Below are 25,736 nucleotides of genomic sequence, written 5' to 3'. Positions count from 1 at the left end.
ACTGAAGACTCAGCTCAGCAGAGGCCTACACAATATCATAACATTTCATTTTATTTAACCTCATAACACTGAAAGAGCAGAAAGGAGTATACACAGGAATCCGATCCTGCAAAAATTTATCTTTATTCCAGTTCATATCCACCGGGCTCAAAGGAACAGTGCACATATTTTACAGTACGCATGCAATGCAGAGCCTGCAGGAACAGAGCCAGGTTTTATTTATTTGTAAAGCAGTGTGAGGAAGTTACACACACACACGGTCTCTCAAAAACAGAGCTGTGTTAGCATGTCAAGTTAGTGTATTTTATTTATTCAAGGAGACATCCTCATCACTTTAAATGAATAAATGACAGACTATTAAGATGGATTTGTCTACAGTTGGCTGTAACCTAATCTTTTCTGCTTTAGACTCAATTCTTTTGTTATTGCTGGGGTGGTAAACTAAGTCGATAAATTGCTGTAAAGAATTCTGTTTCTCAAAGACAGAGAAAACCCACAGCAAGTCTTCATGACAAACTCCTATCTTTCCACATTATAGATACTAAACTCTGTGCCTGGTTGTACCAACAAGGTCTTGTAGGGACTGTATCCACAGCTTTAAATGCTCCCAAAGCGCTGCTCTGAATAAAAAAAATGTGTGTAAGTATGCAACACTGACAATCTGGAAGAGTCAACAGCAGGAACATTTCACATGCATTCATACTTCCCCTATCAAGATGTCTTCACCACGTGCAATATGCTACCACCGCAGAAAAGGAACAGACACTTCAGATGAGAAACCCCTAACCTGTGGTCCAGGGAACAGACACGAGGCTGTAAAGGGGTCAGGAGCATAGCTTGGTAAGGTAGGGAACGAAAGCAGCATTAGAGTCAGGACTGGCAGACACCCTCCTGACAGAACTCAGGCAGAGAGCCCAAAGGAGCAGAACTACATTTCAGAAATCAAGGATTTTCTTTTGGGTACAAAGGGAAGAGAGATGGAAGCTGGCGGAGGAGAACTGCTTTTGCATGTGGACAATAAACGTGTTTTAATTGGCTGCAGGCAGCAAGGGACAAGGCTGACCTGTAAAACAGCTGGTGGTGATTATCTGGAAAGAAATAATTTTGATACATAATTTCAGCCCTCATAGTCTTCAATCCAAACGCAAAGCTAATGTAGAAGAAAATGTTGAAATATTTTTACAGATGGGGATTATTTGGTGTAGAATCAGAGATCCCAATGAGGAGTGTGAGGTCAGCATAGCATTTAACTGAGGAGGAGGAAAACAGCCAGAAAGCGAGGGAAATTGCATAAAGCTTTCCTTACAGCAGCTATACTTATTACAGCATACCTACAGGGCAAAAGTGCAAATGTAAACCCAATAAAAAGCTCAACAGAACAAGCCCAGTATAAAAAGCATGGTTCACAGCAAAACTAACTCAAGATTTCCTGAATCCATCTGTAACTGTGCCTCTTTTTTGTCACACATTTCCAAGCGATTATCCTTGATAATTAAAAGCACTTAAGAGCTCAGAAAATGCCCTCTTAATGGCCATGCAAAGCAAGGAAAGGAACTGAGTAATTTGACAGGCCTGACCCTGTACAAGCAACCCCCAACTATTTCTACAGCAACCAGTTAACACCAGTTCTTTCGGTAGCTTTCAGCACTGAGGAGTTTGCTGGAAAGCAGGGACCAGAAGGCAAACAGACTGGTGTGAACTGTGGAATCTCAAAAAGCTCATTTCTCTCTCATGCACAGTGCATGCCAAATCTTAAAATTCCTGCAGCATCCAGTTATGAAACTACAATAGAAGAGAAAAACAGATGGCCAAAGCCTTTATGAGAAAAAAATTTAAGCATTACTTCATTTCCCAAAAAAAGGCTATATATTTGAAAATACAAGACCTACTTCAGACCATACCTAATCAATACAAAAACAGGCGACTTGCCTCCTGGAAATGAAGCCCGTCTTCAGTTAAGGCAGGGTACGTGAAAAGTTTAACCCTTTTAGAACTCTATGGCTTGTTGTATTTTTAAGGAAATTCTAAAAGCCAAGTAGCTCACAAACAAGATGAGAGGCATTACATATATTGCAAAAAGCAACACATTTCTTCATCCTTAAAATAGCTGCTGAATGGCAGATCCTGTAGAAAAGCCTCTTAACTTCCACTCTTTTCCGGTGCTTTTAAGCAATCAACAGCTACAGCCAGGTGAGCAGCTTCCTTGTGGGAAGAGAAATGGTTACAAAAGCATCTAATGGACAGCAACATATTAGGAACTTGGCAACCTCAACTCTGCAAGAATTAAGCCATTCTCAGTGGAAATCAGGCGATTGATATGGCAATATTACACTGACGCTCCTATTAGGCCCCTGACTTGCAAGATATCACACAAAATAAGGCACATAAAAGCTATCTTAGTGAGTGCACATGCTTCGTGTTAAATGCTTCATTGGCTCTACGGAACAGCTACCACAGCCTCAGGTCCAAGCACTGGAAATGATCTCGCGCCTAGAAGCATTCCTCTGGTGAGGCTCCTCTGCTGAGCCTGCTCCTCGCACAGGCCTCCAGCAGCTGAGAGGCCCCGGGGAACACGAGAGCACCACGCAGGGCCGGCGGCATGACACCGGATCAACAGGAGACCTGCACCTCTCCCAACTCCCAGCTGCGCTGGCGGGAAACCCAAAGGCCTCGCAAACAGCGCTAGATGCCAACACCCGGGCACCTGACGCAGGTCCGCTGCGCTCACCTCCAGAGACACCCAGCACACCCCGACCCCACACAGCAGCACTCTGCTCCCGCAGCACAGAGCAGTAGCAAACACGTTCCCCCCACCCCACCAGGTATCTATTCAGTGGCTTAAGTGAAACGCATAAAATGGTTTTTAGTCTCTGTTCAGTAGGTCTGCACTGAGAATAAGGACGGAATTAACTCTCTCCTACCACGCACAGCCCTTCCAGGCCCGGACTGCGGCTCACTGGCAAGGCTGAGCGGAAAATCCTGCACCGCCCCAGCTTATCCAAAGGGTAAGCAGAGGATGACAGATTCAAGCACTGCCAAGCCTTTCACAAATCAAGTGCTTATATGATTAATTCAAATCATTATGTTTGCACAGTAGTAGGAGTCGCTCATCTATATTAAAGACCAAGACTACATTTATTTATTTATTTCCAATGAAAGGCTCTACATGAACTAACTGCTCAGTTTTTCAAAGGTACTGAGCAGCCACAACAGATCAGGCCTGGGGCAGTGGGAGCAGCCAGAACGCTACAGAAGTGACTTCATTCCATTAAATCACCTGAAAATAAGGTTTTTCTAACAAAACAGTGATAACACTGGACACTCCATCACAACCCGCCCCACCAACAACCACCAATGAAAAGCAATCCTCTGAGAGCAGCTGCCTTTAATCATTAATAGAGACGAGCATTAGAAATTACAGAGAGCAGAAAAAGCAAGCAAAGGGATTTGTAGCCAATGCTGGACAAATGCTGCTCTACCTACAGATAATCCTTTTAAAGAGTAAAGCAGCAACGCCAGAGCGGTAGTGCTCCACTTCCCCACACAGCCAGCGTAGCTGCTGCTCTTGCTTCTGGAGTTATTTTGAACACCATGTAAAAAAATTGGGATCAATGCAATGTTCATAGGACACACAGAGTATTAAAACCTACCAGAAAACCACCTAATTTTGCAAATGATCAGTTATGAAAATATTTCAAACCATAAGTCAGGCTTTGAAGAGTTAGACAAATGAAAGCCTAGAAGAACATACCAGTTCATAACGCAGCCTGTTCTGCACATGGACGATCCTTGCTCACAGACACATTTCAGTTCAAGTGTGTTTACGACTGCATTGCCATTTATTTTAAAAGATGAATGGGGTATTCTTTTCCTACCGAAACACTGCATTGTTAAAATGCCAGTACATTAAAATAACTCAGTGCTTACTATATTTCTATCAAAACACACTCACAGTATGGAACTACCAGCATACACTATAGCATTGCTACTTAATATATATTAGAACTGCTTTCAGAAAGGAACAGCATATGCAGTTCATTTCTTCTGTTTTGTTTTCACTTGTGCCAAGCTCAGAGACAAGCTTTAGAAATAAAGTAACCACAGTAATTTTGTCAGCACATTCAGAATTGTATCTTCTCCAAAGTTAAAGAAAGGCTTAGTTAAATGTTATCAAAATATATAAATATTTTTTGCTTTGTTCCATAGCGGATTTCCACTTATGGAAGAAATAATGTGTTTTAGATTCATATTTTTCACATTTCACATATTTCACATTTTTGCTCCAAGGCTCTCCAAACAAGAGGAAACATAATAAAAAAGCCTATAATCAAATGACTGTGTGAATGATGTTTCTCCCTACTGTTTTCTTCTCCTAAAATTTACCCATATTTTACCACCATACTGTTGTTCCCTCGTAACCAATACAAGCACCAACATTGGATGTCTTTACATTCAAGCATGTAAAATGAAGATTCAGAACAACCTGCTTTTTTAAAGTTGCTTGCATATTTGAGGTTTTGAAAGGCTATATCACGACTTCATATACAGGGATTTTGCTAGGCCCTGTAGTTTATGATTAAACAATAGGGTAGTTGTTTCTAAAAAAACAGGATTGTTCTTTATAAAAACTTGGGTGTGCAACTTTTTCTTAAATGAAGTGAAAGGAAGTTGCAGATCCGATCTGAACGTTCCCCTGTAACATTCATACTTCAACCCTGAAGCATTCTGCAGATTCACAAGAAAGGAGTGAACCAAAGTGAAAATAAAAGCTACAATACAGCAGTTTATGCAAAGAAAAAAGTAATAAACAAAGTTACTAAAGGGAAACTGTTTGGCCTAAGCTAGACAGTAGGTCACACGAGACAATCACAACAGTCTCTTTAAACTTTTAAAATGTTTTTATTTATAGTTTACTCTATGAAATTAAGTTCAACTTCCAAAATGATTCTCTTTTTTTGATAATCTTTCAAAACATCTTAGGCAAGAAGATAACTTAGTAAATTTTTTTTCCCTCTAACCTGACAGTTTTCCTTTAAGACATAGCAGCAGCAGCCTTCCAGCATATTTGACAGAGTTTTCCAACTCCAAGAGATAGGATTTAACTTTGTAGAGGCAATTACTCATAACCAGTGAAAGCAGCCAACGTAAGTGCCAAACTCGCCAACCAGAAGATAAGCCAAGTATTAGAAAGGAGGCTGCAGTTTATTACATGGCAATTTGAACATCTCAGTTCACAAGGTCTGGAAAGTACTTCTGTACTGACACTACAGAATCACACTAATGTAAGGAATTAAGAGAGTAACACGAATCTTCCAAAGATATAAAATAGCACTTAAGTATCTGTATAATGGCAAACTTTGCTTGACTATTTAAAAGCTGTTCCCAGTCTTTCCCTTCATATTTAGTTAAGTTCATTTTACACAGGAAGGAAGATTTGCCTGAGCCAGACCCATACAGTTAACTGTTAGCCGCTGTCTAGTCAGCTCCAAAGTCATCCAACTGGACCATTATAGCCCAAAATTCCTGCCTGACTAAAATATCTTAAGACAATTCCCAAGGATCTGTCTCTTGCCTCTTCCCATTCAAAGATGGGAAGGAACAAGGGAAGGAAAGAGAAGACATAATGCACCTTCAGGTTAAAAATGACAAACCCAAAATGAGTATCTACCCCAGATTAAAACAACACAGTGTTCAAGGCTGGTTTCAAATGTGTCAGTCAGCTAACAGTAATGTTACCAGATAACATTCAGCACCAAGAGTTGAGTTGGAAAACAACTCTGGGAAAAATACATGTATATTTTTTGGAAAACACTAAATCAAAGGCTCCAAGCTAATAAACGCTCTGTCCTGCATGACAGCAACAACACCAGCTAAGAAAATCAGAGTACAAAACAAAGCCAACAGGTCCAAGATGAGTATGCAGCAAAGCACTCCAGAGACACAAGCACCCCACCCTGCTCCTTCTGCAATGGGCAGGCAAGAGAGGACGAGGGGAGGAAAGACTAACACCCATGCACGCGCACACAATGTCCTTCCTTCCTCAGCATCAGCAACTTACTCCATCATCTATGCAGCAGCATGAGCTGCTTCTTACCATTTCTTGGTGCACTCGACCATCAGCTCCTGGTAAGAGGCCACAAACTGGAACTTGGACGCATGTTTCCCAACACGCTGCAGTCTTTTCCAAACTGAAGCCATGGTGGCGAGAAATAGCAGTTCTATTACACAGTAGCAACTCTGGGAATACCAAGGTAGGTTTAACAGTGTGTGTGCCCAACGCTAGCAGATTTACATAAAGGTACAGTAAAAATAATGCAGGAGATGCTTGAGGGGATGCCTAGGATTCATATGCTGCCTCTCCCATCTTCACGGTAAATCCTAGTCCAGTTGAATGGCTCATCACCAGCCAGGAGCAGCACACAGCACGAGTGGATGAGTAAGTAAAAGACGGAAGGGAAGTTCTCTCATGGAATCATCGTTCCTCACATACTAGATGATGTGGAGACTGCAAGACTGGAAGACAAATCAGACAGGGGGAGAAAGTAGTGGTTAATATATTACATACTACAGTGCTGCGACTGCATGCGATCTTGTACCCTCCAAGCAACAACTACAAGAAGCCACAAACACCTACCCCTTTCCTGTTCCCTCCCCCCCATCATTTAAATAAATAAATAAGAACGCAGCAGCAATTTCAGGAATGCAAACCACGAGTCTGTTTGGAAACATATCAACATGTCCTTTTATCAGCACCATCATAATTGGCAACAACAACAAAAAAGGGCAGGTCAGGGCCACACCGAATCCTTACGAAGCATCTCCGGGAAGCGCTGCAAAGTGGCTGAGGTGCTGCCAGTATGCACCCAGAGGGAGGGACGCAGGGAGACGAAGACAAGTTCTTTGTCTTCGAGCTGATGACAAAAGGTGTAACAGTTGTCTCCTCTCACTTCGCCCACCCCAGCCCCCCGGCCCCCACTTCTCTCTCTGAGGAGAGGGAGCAGCCAAGCAGCATGCGAGGGAGCGTTGGCGCTGAAATGTCTGCGCTGGGGTGAGGACCGCGATGAGAGAGGACGGGGCACGTCCTCAGCTCTGGCTGCCCAGGCTTCCCCCTCACTGCACGACGCCGAAATGGAAACGTCTCTCCCCCCCGCACTGAGAAAGGCTCCTCAGAGAGAGGGGACACCCAGCCGGGTCTTCTCCCTCCCAGCGCCAGCAGCATCTCCGAGCAGCGGGCGCAGGGGAAGAAGCCTCAGCACTGGGAGGAAGGGGAAGCCAAAGGTTGCCGCACCTGGCGACGAGGCAGGGCGCGGGGGCGAGGCACGGCGACGGGGACTGGGACGGGGACAACCCGGGGGCCGCGAGGGTCTCCCGCCCGCACGGCGCACCCCGCTCCGCCGCGCCAGCCCCTGTCACCTCAGCGCGCGGCCCGCCGCGCTCCCCCCGCCGCCGCTGGCCGGCGGCCGTTGGGGTTTAAAAATTAAAACGCCAACGGCGGGGCGCGCGGGGGGAGGGGGCCGCGGCGGCTCGGGGAGCGGCAGGGCGCGCGGCGCGGGGGGGGGGGGGGGCGCGGGGCAGCGCGGGCGGCCGCGGCACTCACCTGCCCGGCTCCTCACACGGGCGCTCCCCGCCGCGCCGGCACCACACGGCAGCCCAGGGGCAGCGCCGCCGCTGCCCATTACCGTGGCAGCGCCCCGCGGCTGTGCCAGTCCCCCTGCGGCCCCATGGCGAGCACCGGGCTCCCGCCGCCTGCCTCGCCCGCGCCCCTGCCCCGGCGGGCGGCCGGCCAGCCCGCTCCCGCCGCGCCTCACGCCACCACCATCGCCCTCCTGCCGGCGCTGCGCCTCACCCCCGCCGCCGAGCGCAACCTACCCCCGCCGCCCCATTGGCCCCGCCGCGCGCCCTCCGCAGCCCATTGGCTCCCGCGCCGCGTCAATCACCGGCGGGCGAAAGGGGCGCTCCTCGCGCAACGGGGAGAGGCGAGGCGGCGAGGGCAGGGGGAGCTCGCGGCCCCCCTCTGCCGCCCCCCCGGGTCCATCTTCTCGCCCGATTGGCCGCAGCGCTTGAGGAGGCGGGGCTGCTTGCACCGGCAGGCTGTGCGATACGTGAGCGCGGCCGCCCGTCAGCGCCAGAGCGTCCGGCGATTGGCGGCGGCGCTTCCTAGACCCGCGGGGTGGGCGTGGCGCGGCGAGCGGGCTGTCAGGGGAGGGGCGTGGCCCGCGGCAGCGGCGGGCAGCGGCACCCGGGGACCCGCCGCGGCGGGCGGGCGGCGGTTGCGGCTGTGCGGGGCGGCGGGCGCGGGCCGGGGCCGCCTGGAGGAGCCGCTTCCCTCGCCAGGACGAGCGGGGCGGTGGGGCTGCCGCGGGCACAAAAGCGGCCCCGAGGCTGTGAGGTGGGCGCGGGGCGGCCGATGGAGGGGGACCGTGAGGTGCCAGAGGAGCTGCTGCCGGAGCGGGTCGCCCTGCTCGCGGAGGCCCGAGCCGCGCGCGGCGCCGCCCTGCGCGGCGCTAACGGTCGGCGCTAACGGCTGCTGCCGCGGGCTCCGTCCGCCGAGCGGGGCTCGGAGCGGCGCCCGGCCCGGCCCTTCCCTTCCCCCGGCGAGGGCCCTTCCCTGGGGGCGCGGCCGGGGGGTTAGCGTGGCATCTCCCGGTAGAATAAAAACCGGAAAGTTCTGCTGAATTAAACACGAAAATAAATAATAGCGGCAGTGCGATGTCCCTCTGTGGTTTTAACTGGGTAACGGGCTCTATGAGCTTCACAGAAGTTGGGGTTTAGCTGCGTTGTGCAGTTTCGTGTGAAAACACCAGCAGGGGAAAAGGCCGGGGGCTCTACCTGGTTCAGGAGCAAGGAGGAGGGATGATTATTTTGGAAAACGGACTGGGAATTTCCCATAACCGCGCTAGCAGAACGTTTCACCTGCAACAAAGCGCCATGAATGGGGTGTCAACAGCTAGATACAAACCCTTGGTGCTATGTTTCTGCATCAGTTTAAAACGAAATGGCGGTTTATACTGGTTCAGAGCATCTGAAGACGCAGAGGGAAAATGCCACATTGCTTGCTTATTTGGCTTTTGAAGGCTTTCCCTCCACCCATACAGGTGCAGTGAGTCTTAGATCCTAAAGCCCTTTCTGCAACAAGTGGATTCTACAGTCACGATAACCCGGTTGTATTGGACCTTGTAAGAGCTAATCCTAAACCTATCAGCCAGTGGGGTAAGAAACTAAGCCAGATATGGAGCAGAAGCACAGGGAAATCAGAAAGGTAATGCAACGAAGACCTCCGAGTGACTGTGAAATTGAAGCCTCGGGGCTTTGCAGCCCTCCTCTGTGCTCCTTCCCATGACTAACCGAACGAAGCCCAAGCCAGATCCACGGGCTGGGAAGCTCCTTATCCTTGTCTGCTCCTGCTCTTCCCTGAGCCGCTGCTCTCTGTGCAGGCACATCGCAGGGGCAGCCAGCATTTGCCACCTGGAGTGACGGAGAGAGCTGTGGCTGCAAGGACAGCCACAGGGCAAACTGAGTTACTTGGGAGACGGTGAATGTTTGGCTGTAAAAAAGGTCACCCCCCTCCATTGCTTGTGATAGGTTGGTCTTCATTCCTCTCCCTTCACTCAAGACAGAGTCACCCAAGCTGTGAGAGAGTATGCATTTTCTGCCTATTTTGGCCTGTCCTGGAAAAAAGCAATGATTTTCCTTCTAAAAGTGTTACGCTAGAATGTGAAAGATGGTTGGCTTCTAATACATATGCAGATTTCCACAGATACAGTCTGTTCTCCCCCCTTTTTTTTGGAAGTTACAATTTGAGGATTTTGCACATTTGTCTAAGACTTCTGGCCCAGTTTTGCAGCTGGTCTGCACGCACATAGTAAATCCAGCACACTCGGGGAAGATGTCAGCTTTTTTTTTTACGTGCAGATCACCTGCTCCGATTTGGGAAATGAGGCCAGGATTTCCAGAGCACATCAGATGGAGAAAGCTGGAGGGTACATATGCCGGGTCGTGACTTGGAAAATATCAACCAGAAATCTGGCAACTGTAGAGTGGATCAAACAACATTATTAAAAATTCCATTGGCCCACAGGAGATCCTGGGTTCCGCTTAGCAGGAAAATGTCAAGCAGTCACTTGTACTGATTTTATTTGAAAAGTTGTCTTTATTCTGTATATATTAGCAGGAGTTCAGCTGTAAGCTTCTCTCTGATTTATCTTCTGAATACCCTGTAGCGTCCGGGCTAATTCCTAAGACGTATCTTTGGCCAAGATTTTATTTTCCTCAAACTGAGACAGACATTTTCTGTCCCCTGGAATAAACGCAGAAGATGTAGTGGTTGTTCAGCAACTTGTGTTTCAAACATCATTATTTATTAACATTTTCCATTTCCCTCATGCCTTTTGGATTCAAGTTACACCAGGCCTAAGAAGTACACAGCGCATGGCTGCTTTTCACTTCACTGGGTGGGGAGAATTTTAACTTAGGGAATGCCTATTATTATGCTACGTTATCTATTTATTTTCAAATTTCTGAGACTAGCAAGCTACAGCTCTTGTGATTTCAGAGAAGGCCTTAGGAGATTTCAAAGGGTGTGAGCTACTGCGATGGAAAGAAGGGCGAGATCTTCAGCTGCAGTTGAGAAACTAGTGGCCACCGCAGTGCTCTCAAATTACTGGAGCAAGTCCTAAACCAGAGCAGCTCAAAAGCCCTTGTAACTTGTGTTGGCCACTCACAGCCCAAAGGGACCAATAATTGTTGGAAAGGGATCAGCAAAGGCATGGCTGAAAAACCCCACATCCTCCCCCCTGGCCACAGCACCCTGGGTGGAAGAGCTGGGGAGAAACCCCCATGTTGCCTCAACTGCCAGGTTGAAAAGATCTCACGTCTGGCCTTGCCAGCTTTGAGTCCGGTTTGTGCTGGTGATGCAACAGAAAGCATAGTTCAACTGTAGAGCATGATTCAGGATCTGAGCCAAAATCTAGGGAAATGGTCACATTTTGATTTAATCCAATATTATGAGCTTAACCATGAAAATAGGAACAAAACTAGTTACACAAAGTGCCTGATACTCACTTTTAGGGTCAATAGCTGAATAAACAACTCTCACATGACTCCCAGAACACTTCTCATGATTATAAATGAAATGATTCGTCATTTTATGTACTGTGTCAAAGACCTGCTCTTCTGCAAATAGAAAATATAGGCAGATGCTTTTTTATTATTCAAAGATATATTTGTATGTATGATACCATCTATTTAAACTGTATTCCTGCTTTTCATAAAGAGGGAAAGCTGAGGAAGGTATGTTTGTGTATATCTGAGCATGCTCTCATCTGTGACATCCTGGAAACAGCTTGGAGGAGGATGCCAAGAGCCGCTCAAATGGGGGAGTCCCCAGGGCAGCCTGACCCGGTTCTTCATAAGCAGCTGGTCCCACCAAGGACAGCCTTGCTATCCGAAAATACATGCTTGTGCTCTGTGGTTGGTCTTTTTGTTATCCTCTGCTGACAGTGAACAGCCAGCCTCCCTCTCAATCTCCAAAAAAAAAAAGAATTGTTTTTTTTTTTTTTCTGGATTTTTTTCTGGATTTTAACTCCTGTTCCCTTCTGGAATAGAGGAGCTTTGTTGGTCGGTTGCAAGCTTACTGGTCCAAGTAGAAAGATGATCTGTGCTCTATTTGTGTTATTCCCTGTTAAGCTCTAAAGCTATACTGACTCTCCCTTATCCTTCAACGCCCCTTCATCAGCATGACTAAGGACAGGTTGTTCACCAATAAAGAAATGACCTTTGCTAGAAATAGCTGTCATTATAAATCTCAGTTTCCCTGTCCTTCTGTATACGAGCCTGCAGAAATGTCACCGAGAAAATCGACTAATTGGATTATGTCAAATTTGCAACAGCATTTAGCTTTTTGAGGCAGTGGGCCGTGCACATGAGGTTGCCTTTCGCTACTACATTTCAAACTTTCTTGCATTTCTAGTTCCCATCAAAAGTTTGATCCCGTGTTAACAAAGGTAACGGAGAATTTGCACTGACCGCTGTAGATCTGGATGGAGTCCCATCTTCCTGTTCCCTGATACCTCTCACTAGCTGATTTGTAAGGACCTATACAATATAGATCCTGCCTTAAGACTCCCTTCTGTAACAAGTAATGCTCACCAAGCTCTGTGGCAGCACATAGTCCAATTGTTCTTTTCCTTTTATTTCTTCACATCCCAACAGTAATTCAACAAAAAAAGCAATGATGCACTTAGCGCATCATAAAAATGTACACAGCAACAAAATCACAGTTTTTAATCCTCCCTTCTGCCTTTGTTTCTTGTTTGTTGCTGCAGAAATTCCACTCAGTCGTCTTTTCACACTATCTGTTGACACCCAACAGCCACTCTGCATTGGAGGGAAAAGTGTTTGGAACACACACACACACACACACACACACACACACACACACACAGGATATTGGCTAGAATATTTTTTGGAGAGGGGTAAATGATCCGTTTTATTGTGCAGTGAAAGCTTGACTGAGACTGGCAGCTGAGAAAAGGTGATTCCCACATTGCAGAATTAGATAGCCCAGTTACTATCCTAGCCTGTAATGAAAGCATATGACTTCAGTGATACCCCCGTTACTCTTACGGAAGTAGCGCTAAGAATAAAAATATCACGAATTTTGACTTCTTTATCCACTGCCCCGTGCAGCATTTCTAGCCCGGGCCAGGTCCCAGCCCAAGGGACTGTGCTATGCACAGGCACAACATCCTGTTGTACCTCCTAAACCGGTGTCTGCTGCCCCAAAGAGCAGCCTCATCCCAGCTCCGCAGCCAAGGGGTCATCTGCAGCGACAGGAGCTGGGTTAAATCACCAGCACCTCTTTTTTACAGCCTGTTCATTCAAAGCCAAGAGGTCTGGTTAAAAAAGGAGGGGTACAAGCCTTCCTCACCTGCCTTTCCTTTATCTTAGCCCTCTCGTCTGGCTGAAATTCTTCCTAAGCCACTCGGCGGTAAGGGGCACGTTGTATTTATCTGCAGCCTAGGTCAAGGACAGGAGTCACATTCCTGAAATGCAGAAGCTCTAACACAGGAGTTCAGGCTGCAGAGCTGAGACGAAAGACAGGGCGTTGCTGGTGGAGACCCACACGCTGCAGCCAGCCGCTCTCTCTTCTGCATGGGAAAAGTCTGGATTAGAACTGCTTTCTCTGAAGGACTTTGCCCAAGCTTATTTTTAATCGCTCTCCTGTAAGTGAGCCTGCAATGGTCCAAACGAGTTTTGTCATTCACCTTTTCATATCCTTGAGGATTGTATACATCTCACAGATGGCCCCAGTTTCTCTCTTAAAAAAAAAAAAAAAAAAAAAAAAAAAAAAAAAAAAAAAAAAGCAGCCCATACTTCATCCATAAATATCAACTCTTTCGATCCTTTATCATGCTCAGTGCCTCCTGTACCTTTTCCAGTTCTTCAATACCCTTCCTGTGTGGTCTCCCTAGCCTTTTTGCAAAGTATAATTATGCTTGTATAGGACATCCTGCAGCACTAATGAGGTACAGAATGCCTTTCTCTCTCTCTCTCGCTCTCTTTAAAAAACAACAACAAATTGCTTAGCAAATAATCCAGCTGTTAATTTAATTTAAGATGCCCTTCAAGATGACCTTGATTCTCTTGAACTGTTCACTTTTTCATATCTTGATAATTTTTCCTTCCTTTTCCCCCAATTCTGTTCAACTTTGAACACAGTCTTCTTTTTCATATATTCTTTTTTCATAACTTAACTACTTGTTAGGCAAACTACCACCAATACTCCATGGAGATAGCTGAGAGGGTCAAGCTTTAGACAAGATAAAGAGAGTGAGCAACCTTTGGCTAGAATTTGGAAAAAAAAGTTTCAGGTAGGTAGAGCAGCACAAGTGGAAAAGCAAGACCCTTTTTCCAGAGACACAGAGTAAGACGATAAAGACCCTTTTCTAAGAGCCTGGGCAGGAAAGAAGAGGTGGAGCAAGTTTGAAGGGAGTCTTGCTTCCTACCTCCCAAACACACACCTGTTTGATACAAAGCTAGAGCTCATCATCGCCAGCAGGTCAAACCTCTGATTAACCAGCAGTAGATGCCTCATGGAGGCATCTAAGGAAATTATAGGTTCACAGGTGGAGAGGGCAGGGAGTGAAGGTCGTACATTCAGTCCAGGCATTCTTTTTGCCGAGATCCTGTTTATTAGAAAAGGAGTAACTGGACATGCAATCAATCAGAATACTGTACCAGAAAAAAGTTAATCCTTTTAACTGTATTTCTATAACTCCACATGAATACCAGAGGAATCATAAAATATAATACAGCTGTCTCCAAAGATTATGCAGGAAATTCCTCTTTGCCCAAACATCATATCATATGTTGTCTTTAAAGAGAACGCCTAGTTAACTTTGGATCTGCACCATCAGTCATCCACATAGTATATTCCTAACAGAGGCATGCTTCCCTGGAGTACATATATTAAAAATGCACAGACCATCATAGATCAGATCTGAGGCCCTCTTGGAAGCCTATTTAAAGCAATTACCTTGCAGATGTGATAAGACAATCTGTTATGCAAACCTGAATTTCCTACTAGACTAAGAGGAAATTCGTAGCTAACAACTTGTAAGACCAAAATCCCAAATGTCACACAAGACATTAGTGCTTGATGAAAAAAATTTTGAAGTGCAGAGTCAGAACATGCATATGTAGTGTGGCCTTAGTCCTGTAGCAGTCTTACAGTTAGCAAAATTTTAGGTACTGAAAATGAGTCCCATGGACCCATTCAAATATGAAAAGAAATTCTAGTGTTTGCAGGCTTTGGTGGTGGGTCTTGGGGAGGTGCGAGATGGTATGGAAGAGAATCAGTCTTGAAAGGACAAGCAATTCATTCTGTTGACAACCTGACTGCAAAGTTTCCTGCTCTAGCATTTAAAATCTCAGCAGCCACCCAGTTTAGATAAATGTTTCTAGCTAATCTGGAAATGAAACAAAATAATCACACCCAAGTTATGTAACTCCAGATTCAGAAACTGAGCTTCAGTATGTCCAGATTAACACCTGTGTATTTAAATAGTGTTCCAAGTTACTTTTAACCAAGTACATCACCTTAAATTGTCATCGAGCAATACCGTGTGGCTACACATGACCAACAGCTCAGAGTTGCATTCTAATCTCCTCATCAATTTTTCAAATCGTGTATATTAAAGTCACAAAGTCAGAAAATGCAGGGACAGTTAATTGCAAAATCCTGCATGCAAGAACACTCTTCATCAATATAAAATGGTGCAAGTTTACTTACTAGGTGCTCCACAGACTCTGCATCATCCCACACAGAAAAGGTACACCTCTCCCCCGTGGTCCTGGCGCTACGGTGAAGAGAGCATTCTGGTCCATATACTCCGGCAGGGGTGCGGACTGAAATCCATCTGGTGATCAGTCATTAAACACTTCCAATAAATAAAACAGCATTCCTTTACAACCCAAAACTCTACCTACTGTTGGCAGCCCCAGCACCATGAAAAAAAAAGTACAAATGTTAACTAATTCAAGCAGTGGTGCTTTTACTTATGCAGAGAGCAGACCACCCAAGCCAGAGAAGGTGGGCACCACTCTTCAGTTCTTGCAGACCTGGACAGACTCACCGGCTACCCCAGACAACATTTTGTCTGTTGGAAAGAGGTACATTAAACACCTAAGGTAGTGACCTTAAGTTCTCCAGTGGTACTAATATCCAGCATAATTTAGGGACTGGGTAGTTGAAGCATGGTTAGGAAAAAAGCCGTTGAGTTCATTAAAATGGGACTTAGGGCTCATTCTGCCAGGCAGGTCATGGCAGCGCCTGGGCTTTGCCCCTCTTCAGAATCTGATTTTTGATAAATCCCTCTGCAGGACCTGGTGTAGGACATACAGCCTTACCATCCCTATGGCAGACCCTTCAATAAGTCCCCAACTCAAGGAATAAGTTGCTGGATTTTTCATCCACAGTTTAGGGAAGGGACATGAAGAATTTTTTTTCTCTGAAGAGTCTTAGGAATCTTCTTGGCTGTTTGCACACTCTCAGGAGGAGTGAATGCTTTGCCAGCTCTGTAGAGGGACAAACAAAAAATGTAAATCTCCAGTCTGGGCTATTTTCTAACTGCCCCTGTGTGACACAGTGGTGCCTAGGTCCATCTTCAATCACTAATTTTGAAACAAAATATGTGAAGGCATAAATGGGTTTCTCTCCAGAGAAGCCATAATTCCAGGAGCCCAGTGACTGTCATGCAACCCAGGGCAAGCGCTGGGAACAATGTGATGGCTGCGTTCAGAGATGTAACCTTATCGGTCACCACAAATGCCTCCCTTTCACCTCTAATCAGAGCTCCGGAGCTCAGCAAAGGAGCACCTACACAACAGCAACAAAAGGCTGGTGAAGGCATCTCAGCCTCTTTCTTCCTGGCAAAAATTTCTGTATCACCCAAGCTAGCAAAAACTTTCTGTTTTGGGAAACAACAGATATATCAAGCATTCTGGCAAAGCCCAGGAGAAATGACAGTTCAGAGATGTCAAAAAGAAAACTATCAGGGAGAGATTAGTTTGTCTGACAGTCTTTCTTTATGCTCTCTGCTGAAGAAGAACAAGAGTCCTTTCATGCATATTGAATTTACTTATAGTGGGAATCCACTTCTGTCAGTAGGCCTGTAAGCGCTGCCGGTTTAGAGAAATGGGCAATCACTGCTATCTGGCACCTGCCCTCTGCATGCCTCTAAGAGCCAGAGTTTTCTGGCCACTTGTTCTGCTGTGTACTCCGCTCGTTTTATGTTGAGGCATCACATTTTGAATATAGCATTCAGGACACTTGCTGGGCTATCAATTTAAAATTTTTCCCTTACCGATCACCATGCAGCACAGCTTTCTGATCGCCCTCCCCTGTCACAGGGTTTGGCAATGGAGAGCGGGCAAAGCGGAACCAGACCTCTCACTGGGATCAGGGGCTGTGCTGATACACAGCACTGTCTGCAGGGGTTTGGCACCACTATCACAGCTGACAGTTACTTGAAAGCAAACCCTGCTTCCACTGACGCCTCAGTGCCAGACCATCTGTGCAAGTTTTAATAGAGCAGCTCCCAAATAGGCAGGCCACACAATTAGACAGGGGCCCACGGGCTGCGAAAATCTCAGATTCAGGTAATGGAGAGGGGCAAGGGTGCAATCATTGGCTGTTAATGGGAGAAGGCAGTCCCAGTTCATCCCTCCCACCGCCTTGCAGAGAAAACAGGCGGCCCTACCGGTTGTCAGGTAGCACCTCTCAACACAACACACCGAGCTCGGCCCCTGTGCCGCAGCAGCCGTCCCTCGCATGCTGTGGCATTGCAGCTTGTGCAGAAACCATGATCCCTGCGCTGACACAGTTATGCTACAACTGTTCTCCTGAGAGTCTCTGCAGGCAGCAGATGTGTATCACACACCGACCATCCAGTCTTCTCCCAAATCTAAGACGTCGATGAGCTCGAAGCTCAGATAAAAAGTCTGAGGTCTAGAAGTTTCAGGTCCTTTCCTGATACTGGTAAGATGCCCAGCACAAATGACAGTAGTATGGATTTCGTCTCTGGCTCCTGCTTTTCTTCTTCACACCACTCTGGCAGACCAAAGGTGACAGCAATCCAGCCGAACTAGTGGCTCGTGGCTTTGTTGCAAGGCAGCAAAACCCAGGGAGTACTAGGAATGGTGTGTCAGGCCCAGCTGTGTCGCAGATGGGAGAAAGGATGGCGTAACTGGAGGGCTGGTGTGGTTCAGCAGGCCTCGCTGGCTGGGGAACCTCTTCTGAGGCACTTCCGTGAGTTGGCGCTCTGCAGAGCAAGCCTGCAACAAAAGGGTAACACTGCTTACCTACTTTTAAAGATAGGATTAAAATACTTACACGCTTCGTGATGGCCCAAGAGAGGCCACAGCCAATAGTAAAGATAAGACTTGCACTCCATGTTTTGTGATTTCCAACACAGTTCCCCTTCCAGTAGGCGAAAAATCATTTTGTCAGGGAAGGAACAATCGCTGAACCAATTCTGCTGTGCATTTGCATGTGATTTTCTTCTCCAAGTAGCCAGGACGCGAGTGGACATTCTCAGGCTGGTGAAGGGCACCTCTCTGTTCACAGGACTTTTCCTTTAGCAACTTCTAGTTGAGAGGGCAAACTGCAAAGGGGATACAATGGTTCAGCTTATAGTTACATGCTCTTATTATTTCTTTAAAGCACTGACAAAACTACTTATTTTCCCTAGCATCTATGTTAGAATAGCTGAACTGAATTTAGCAAATCTCCCCACCCAAAAGATCAACCTGAAGCAGAGTCACAAAACCAGACATGAAAAGTTTGGCAAATTTATAAGGAACCGAACAAAGAGGCTCTGGCATCCGCAATCGTAATAACTGTAGAAGCACTTCAGCTTGCTTGACCCACAACATCAGACACTGTTGACCTCGCTGCTTGCCACAAAATCATGATGCATTCCTCAGTGCATGGCAGCATCACCTCAGTGAGACTAAAATAAAACCCACAGAAAGGTTTTATGTAACACCAAAGCTACAAGATCTCTAATGTAGTTCTCTACCAAGAACAAGAGCCAAGAACAGCTTAAATTCATTAGCTAATGGCCTCCATGACAATGGAGGACAAAGACAATTATTGCGCACATCTCCCAATTGATTGTTTCGGTATAAAGAAAACGCAACAAATTATTGTTCTCCCATATTAATGTACCATACAGTATTACTAGCATATCTTTTTTTTAAAAAAAAATCCCTTTCAAAATGCAGACTAATGCTGGATAAATTTGATTTTTATAGATGAAAGCTTGGTGGAAAATCAAGATTTTATTAGAGCCACAGACAATCACATTACACTTTTATATGATATGAAGACTTCACTATTGAATCAGGAAATCGATCTTGGGAAATTTTTTCTCCTGAAGACTTATCAGTTCCCTGAGCATCTCTTATTGTATCTCAAATACTTAGCCTGGGATGCAATAGCCAGTGGCATTCTTAATATGCTTTTATTTATAGAAAATCAGAAAATACATGTCATATGGAGTCTTTAAAATGAGTGAAAGCTGCTTACATCTCTAAATAGTAGCTGTGGGTACATTTCTTTCATTTGGAATGGGAAAGAAGTGAGATTTGCCGTGCATCTGGAATAGCAACAAACATTATTTTGCTTCTGTGTCATTAACACAGTTTGACTTTCCATCAAGCTTTAGTTTAGGAAAATCGTAATTTTGCAAGACCTTGAGACTCATAATGAGCATAAAGGCCCATAGAGAAATCGCAGCAGATTTATGGTTAGAAAGCCTGAAGCCTTTGGGTCTGTTTCTGAAATGAAGAAAATGAAGGGAAAGTCATCTCACCAGTTTCAGCAAAACATGCCACATCAAGCTCCTTTTAATTTTTTAGTGCCAACAGGTAAAGTACCAAGCCATGCTGAGGTGAGGATGCCTCACCTGAATCTGCCTAGAGCTGTAAATTCAGACTAAACAGGATCCTGTGAGGTCTGCCTTGGTTTCAGGGCCCCATCCTGCACCCTTGCACACAAGTGAGGGGCCTGCCAAGTCTCTGGGAGGCTGCTACTGCTGCTCCATGGCAGAAAGGGCTATGCTACCCCTGGCCACATTGCACGGCACCAAAGGAAACCCATCAAGGTGCCTGGCCACTCGCACCGAACAGGGCTATGGCTTTCTCTTAGGTACAGCAGCAATTTGAGGTTTTCTGAAGCTGTGGCTGCTTCTCCTGTACTCACCCCTTGCCAGCAAGACGCTGACTAACTCCATCGACAGAGACTTCTCCCAGAAGACGTTCTCCCAGAGATGTTCTTCCACGCTGGCTGTTGCAACAATACTATCGATTTTGAATCATAGCTGGATTCTGTAAATAGTTTTGTTTCCACTTTCCCCAGGCTTGTGTTCAAGGCAGTTTCCCAGTGCCCGGCAAACAGCAAGGCACTGTGATTTGTCACATGGCACTCCTTAAAAGTAGGGCATGGGACTGGCCACACACAGTGCAGCGGCCCCAATATCTGCTCCAGCACATCCAGATGGCAAAGGATACTCCTTTGCCTTCCTGTATAGGCCGGGAGATGTTAACGCATGCGTATTAAAGGTGGAAGAGTCCTGTAGTGACAAGTGCTGGCCAGAAAGGCTCCTTCCATGAGGGCTTTGTCATCCATCCCACATCCATCCTGAAACAGACAGAGCTGAGGGTGGATTTTAGCATCCCGGCATGCTGCAGGTGTGCAATGACACCTTATCCTGCAGGCTCTGAGGCGTCTACTCAAAGGTTTTGCCGTGTTTTTCCCCTCCTACCACCGAACAGTCTTCAAATATTTCCTCTTTGCAGCTGACACGTGTAATATGAGCCACTGAGACTGTAACAAAATGAGCAATATGGATGATATATATATATATCTATATATGGAGTGTTACAAATTATGAAATTCAATGTCATTTTGTAGAAGTCATGAAAACTCTAATTCCCAGTAACCCCCCTAGAGATTCAGGGATAAGTTTATGCACTAAAATGTCAAAATCATAAAACCCCCGATTTTCCACTACGTACTTTGCATTGCGGTGAGGTAGTTATTACATGACATTTCATAAATACGGTGACTCAGAAATCATTAGTATGCTGAATAACAAGCTTGCCATGACAATGCAGTGCTTTACATTTTAAGCCACTGGTTTTCACAGAGCACTTGCACTGCCCAGTTTAAATACTACAAATAAAAGTGAGCTCTGGGGAAGAAGTGCTGTTGTTGGGTTTTGTGTTTTGTTTTTCTTTAAGGGGAGGAATATTGCTAATAAGAAAGCCAGGGCTGCAGTGACAAGCAGTAGTGGACGCGGGTTTCCCGAATGGCAGGGACAAAGGAGGCAGGCATGTCCTGCTGCTCCAGCATGAGGGAGAGCTTCCAAGAGAGTATCACGTTCGAGAGACTAACACTAGCATACACACTGAACAAAATCATTCCTTGAAGGAAGGAGATGCTTTTAAACTGCTTGCAATTAATGGAGAAACAGCACTGCATACAGCTCTGGTCTAGCCAAAAAGTCTTCAAATTTTCACTGCTCAGGGAATGCTGCTTATATTTCGCTGCTTTTTTTTTTTTTTTTTTTGGTAAAAACACACAGTGGATTTTTTTGCCTTTTTTGGATATTAACATGCAACCAGTTATAAATTGTGAGTTGCAGCACTGGATAATTTCCCTTCAAGAATGCCAAGCAGGTCCTGTGTTGTATCAGCCCATGTGACAGCCCAGCAACTAACATTGTCTCAGGCATTTTTTAGCAACAATTTGCAAACAGTTGCTCAGCAGGAAAGCTGGAGCAAATCCCCATCTTAGGACCACCTCATGGTACTCAGTTTTAACCTGCTGAATGTCCCACTTAAAAATGAACAGAAAGCCTAGGATTTAGCTCAAATTCTCATGAGTAGAAATTCAGATCAAAAATAGGAAATAGCAGTATCATCCATTAATTGTATTGTAGGCACTTGCCTCAGATTCTCTCCTTCTGTCTGGTACTGTCCTGGCCCCACATTCAGAGCTCCTTCTTGCTGTTTGTCACAGGAGAGAGAACAACAAATTTTAAGCAAGGTTTAAAAAAAAATAAATAAATAAACAAGCAGTTTGAACTTCCATTTCAAATTTGCACGTAGGTACAATATATATCACACAGCGGCAGTGTCTCTATTGCTGCGGTTTACTAGCCATCAACACATCCAATACAGAACTCAGCTGCGTGAGGTTTCAACCTTGCAGAAATGCTCTTTTCCCTTTTATTTTTCCTGGACTAAAGTATTTGCAAAAGAACTACCTCACACTGAGAAAAGATGTAACTGTTAATAATTTTTGACATTCACCTACATAAGCCTTAAGGACACGGGTTGGGCCAAAATGGACCTTGAAGCAGGCTGCTGCATCTCCACCAAGCCCAACAACAAGCGCTATACCTGCATTTGGACAATATCACAGCTATAAAAACACTACTCTCAGAAGTAACTATGGATTAGGATGCGCACAGCCCTTGTACTGATGGCCAAAATCGTTGGTGCGAGGGCAGGGGACATCCTCAGCCTGCCTCCCTGGAGGGGGACACAAGCAGTGAGACCAAGCAGCGGTGGTGGGACTCACCCAGCGAAGCTCAGGGATTTGTGCCTGAGCAATTCTGCCCTGAGTGGCTTTTCCACGGACACCCGGACACCCATTTAACAGGGCCCCTCACTGCTAAGATCAGCCAGATGAATTGTACCCTTTAACGCTCTCATAAACATTCAGAGTTCGCTCTGAACTGTGAAGACCACACAGGCTGGTTGCTCAGCCAGGGAAGTCTACGTTTCAGGTGTCTCAGGGACACCTGAGTAGGGCAGAGGCAGGGCCAGGAATAAAACCAGGCCTTCTGTGCCATAATATCTGAAGCACTAAATATCAGTATTTATGCATACTCTATACCTCCTTTACTGTTAAAAAGCCTCTTCATTGTGAAAAAATGCACTTCAATACTGAGAAGGAAAAATGCTATCCAAAACCAGGCTATACTTTTTTATCTTAATCATAGGACTCAGCCTTGGTAGGTGTTGTAATTTGATTTTGACTAGCTACCCTGAGGAAAAAAAATACTCTTCTTTGTTCAGATGTTGACACTGTTTACATATAAATGAGAACCAGGACCTGTACATACATATATATGTATTTATCTACATATACATACAGAGATACACTGGACAGGAGTAAAGATTTTAGCCTTGCTAGCCTGACTCTTGGGACCTAGACAAGTGGCAAAGTCATTCAAGCTATAAGAGCTGTCTCATGAAGGGGGAAGCAAACAAGTTTTCAGAAACAAATACTTGAGAAAAGTTAAAACTTTACCACAGGATAGACTACCTAATCTCCGATTCACTGGTTTAGTTAAACCATTCTGTATAACAGATTCAGAATAACAAAAGCTCTCAATTGTTTTGTATTCCTCTGAGTATACTAGTCAAGTCTAGGAATCATAGTAAATGATATCTCTTCCAGTAATATTCATAGAGGAAATTAGGGTGAACAAATATTGTTGCAACACTAATGACAATATAAATGAACAGAAGACTTTTCTATTCAGCTGAAGCTTAAATTTACTTAAGTTAATAAAAATAAATAAAAATAAACTGAGGCAATCTAGTACGTAAGAACCCGAAACAGCCATACTGCTTCACATATAAAACACTGTGAGCTGAGGCCGCAGCTACGGTATCTAATTGACTTTGCCTGGACACAGCAGTCAGTTGGTGCAAATGAACTTCTAAGCATGTAACAGCACAGCCTACCTAAGCACCAATCAAATAATTCAGGAGTGTGATTTTCTTATGTTTTTTTCTTTCTCAGGGCCCTAAGAATTTTTGTGGGATCTTGCTAAGGAACCATTTTGATTTGCCTGTTTGTGCAAAAATAATCCATGTTCCCTTGAGATGTTGAGAACACAACATGCCAGAAATAACTTGCATACTTCTGAAGGTCTTTCTGATTATGAAAGTCTAGCACGCTACCAACTTTATCAAGCGGGCTGAAGGAGCTCAAAAAAGCCTGTCCAATGACTGATCTAGTTAATTTGCAAGGCCAAATTATCAAACTAACAGACATGCTAAGTCTCACAAGAAACAATTGCTGTCTTATGCAAAAGATGCAATGTACTCAATCTGGAAAAGGAAATTTCACATCTCTTAGCTAATCATCACAAACTCATCTGGAAAAGGAAATTTCACATCTCTTAGCTAATCATCACAAACTCCTTCCAGACGCTTCTTATTTGGACATGCTCCACATTACCCTTTTCTAAGCCAGGATTTTCCTGGCTGACACAAGCCACTGGGAGATCCTATCTCCTCTCCCATCTCTGCTTTTCCAGCCTCAGACAGGCCTGGGTGCCTAAGCAGAAGCTGGCTGAAGGAAACGGCATTAATATCCCAATATGTGGCAATATATATTGGAGAGGAGCATTGTGGAGTCCTGGTCTGAAGGACTTCCATGTCTCTAGGACTGAAACGGTTTTAGCCAGCTTTCTTTTATTTGTAGCTTCTATAGCTCACCACAGCACAACTTTTAAGGTTACACATAGGGAGAGGTCTCTTTTAAGACTTATATTTCCCTCATTACTAGTTTTGTAAAGAACTTACTTATTGCTGCAAGAAAAAGCTGGGAAAGTGGGTATATCAGAACATTTTATATAGGAAACTTACCTTGTAGGCAGCTTCTTGTAACATGAGTAGTTCCTAAGTGAATATCAGAAAATCTAGCACATAGAGAAACGCATCAAAATCTCAGGATCACAGGCGCTGCGCGGTCACTTGTGCTTAGAGGCACCCATTGCGGCGCAGGAATGACAGCACTTGCTAGAAGTGCTTGTTGATGAAGGGAGTGCACCCAATAGCACCTGAGCCAGATGAAAATCAACCTGGCTCTCACGGGGGATGCTTTTGCTGGGCACCCTTGCTGAAAGCAGATATACAGGACTGCCCTGTCTCGAGAAGAGCATCAGCAGCCGACCTGCAGCCAGCTAGGAAGCACATGCCTCAGGAGACACTTGGAAGGACTGTATTGTAAAAGCCCCAGGTCTGCAGCTAGTTGATAACACCAAGTAATACGTGCCGCTGAGGGGATTGGTCTGCAGGCTCCTTCGATCCCCACGCACAGGCAGAACAGAGCCTGCCAAAGCAGGGACATATTCCTCGGGCAGCCCTGCTGCTGCTCTGTGAGGTGGAAACATCCTTGATCTGTCCGCTGGGCTATCAAAGAGGCAATAATAAAGAAGGATCACATCCTCACCTGTCATAAACCTCGGAGAGCTTCCTTCACCTCAATAGGTTTTTCTTCCTCTGCCAACCTGAAATGATGAGAAAACCCCTCAGCCAGCACTTTCAGAAACATCACGATTAATTTCCCATGGCCAACCACCGACCCAGGCACTGGGATCACACACCCGCCCAAGGTTTCTCAGAAAAGGATGAGGGACACATGGAAATCCTGAGCTTCTGAAAATCCTTGAGGCTGGGAGGGAGCCTCGGGGAACCACCTCATTTTGTACATGTCCCATTCTCACACTCTTCCTCCATGCCTCTGCTACTGGCCGCTGTCAGCAACAGGATACTGGCCCAGACAGACTTTGATACAAACCGCAGTCCCTTGATTTCCAGGTTTCTACAACAGGAGACAGGGCAGCTTCTGCCTGTTCAAATTTGCGGCTCAAGCTCGACCTGCCTCCAGGAGGCTTTTGAGTCTATGAAACACCTTCGGGCCAGCTATTCCCCGTTGCTGGGGAAGGAAGTGGGAGCAAGCTGTATTGCAGGTGCCTGAGGACCTCCGCGAAGCCACCCTGGGCTCTGCCCCCCACAGCCAGCTGCTCTCTCCGGCTACACACAGCGTAGCCTCAGCTTTAGAAGCTCTCCAAAACCCCCAAAGATGCAAGGGCTGGGCTAATCCTCTCTCATTAGCCTGCAGCAGCTTCTACGGCTCTCCTGTCTCCGCTGTGTGGAAAGCTGAATAGCAAAGCACCTGCACAGCAACAAATTTTACAGTCAGCTCCTGCCTCTGTTATCCCCTGTTCACTGTCATGAGTTGTGCAGGCCCCAGGTGCTCAGCCCCACACCTGGCCCCTCCCTGCACAACAGCAGACTGCACTGGCATGGATGCCCAGACGCTGCCATGGGCACAGGGACAGTACTTGCTGGTCCACCCACTTACG

General features: G+C 45.8%; 1 protein-coding gene and 1 long non-coding RNA gene across 12 annotated transcripts in view; both read right to left on the bottom strand.

Moving 5' to 3' along the window:
* The window catches only part of EHBP1 (EH domain binding protein 1), a 217,383-nt gene extending 209,522 nt beyond the window's left edge, over positions 1 to 7,861 (bottom strand). For all 11 annotated transcript variants that reach the window (XM_064510114.1, XM_064510116.1, XM_064510115.1 and 8 more), the window contains exons 1-2: positions 7,598 to 7,861; positions 6,095 to 6,513 (exon numbers count right to left, since the gene is read on the bottom strand). In XM_064510114.1, the coding sequence (XP_064366184.1) occupies positions 6,095 to 6,198 (104 nt within the window). In that variant the 5' untranslated portion in view covers positions 6,199 to 6,513; positions 7,598 to 7,861. The remainder of the gene's footprint in view (positions 1 to 6,094; positions 6,514 to 7,597) is intronic.
* A 2,275-nt stretch (positions 7,862 to 10,136) lies between these two features.
* LOC112989397 (uncharacterized) overlaps positions 10,137 to 25,736 on the bottom strand; it is a 58,027-nt gene continuing 42,427 nt past the window's right edge. Inside the window, exons 10-17 of the long non-coding RNA XR_010388677.1 lie at positions 24,821 to 24,878; positions 21,515 to 21,573; positions 19,766 to 20,389; positions 17,948 to 18,164; positions 14,022 to 17,835; positions 12,929 to 13,148; positions 11,062 to 11,172; positions 10,137 to 10,297 (exon numbers count right to left, since the gene is read on the bottom strand). This is a non-coding gene — a long non-coding RNA (uncharacterized LOC112989397). The remainder of the gene's footprint in view (positions 10,298 to 11,061; positions 11,173 to 12,928; positions 13,149 to 14,021; positions 17,836 to 17,947; positions 18,165 to 19,765; positions 20,390 to 21,514; positions 21,574 to 24,820; positions 24,879 to 25,736) is intronic.

The sequence above is a fragment of the Dromaius novaehollandiae genome, chromosome 3, assembly GCF_036370855.1.
Source record: "Dromaius novaehollandiae isolate bDroNov1 chromosome 3, bDroNov1.hap1, whole genome shotgun sequence".
In the NCBI taxonomy this organism is placed as follows: Eukaryota; Metazoa; Chordata; class Aves; order Casuariiformes; family Dromaiidae; genus Dromaius; species Dromaius novaehollandiae.
This window is presented reverse-complemented; position numbering and strand designations above follow the sequence as displayed.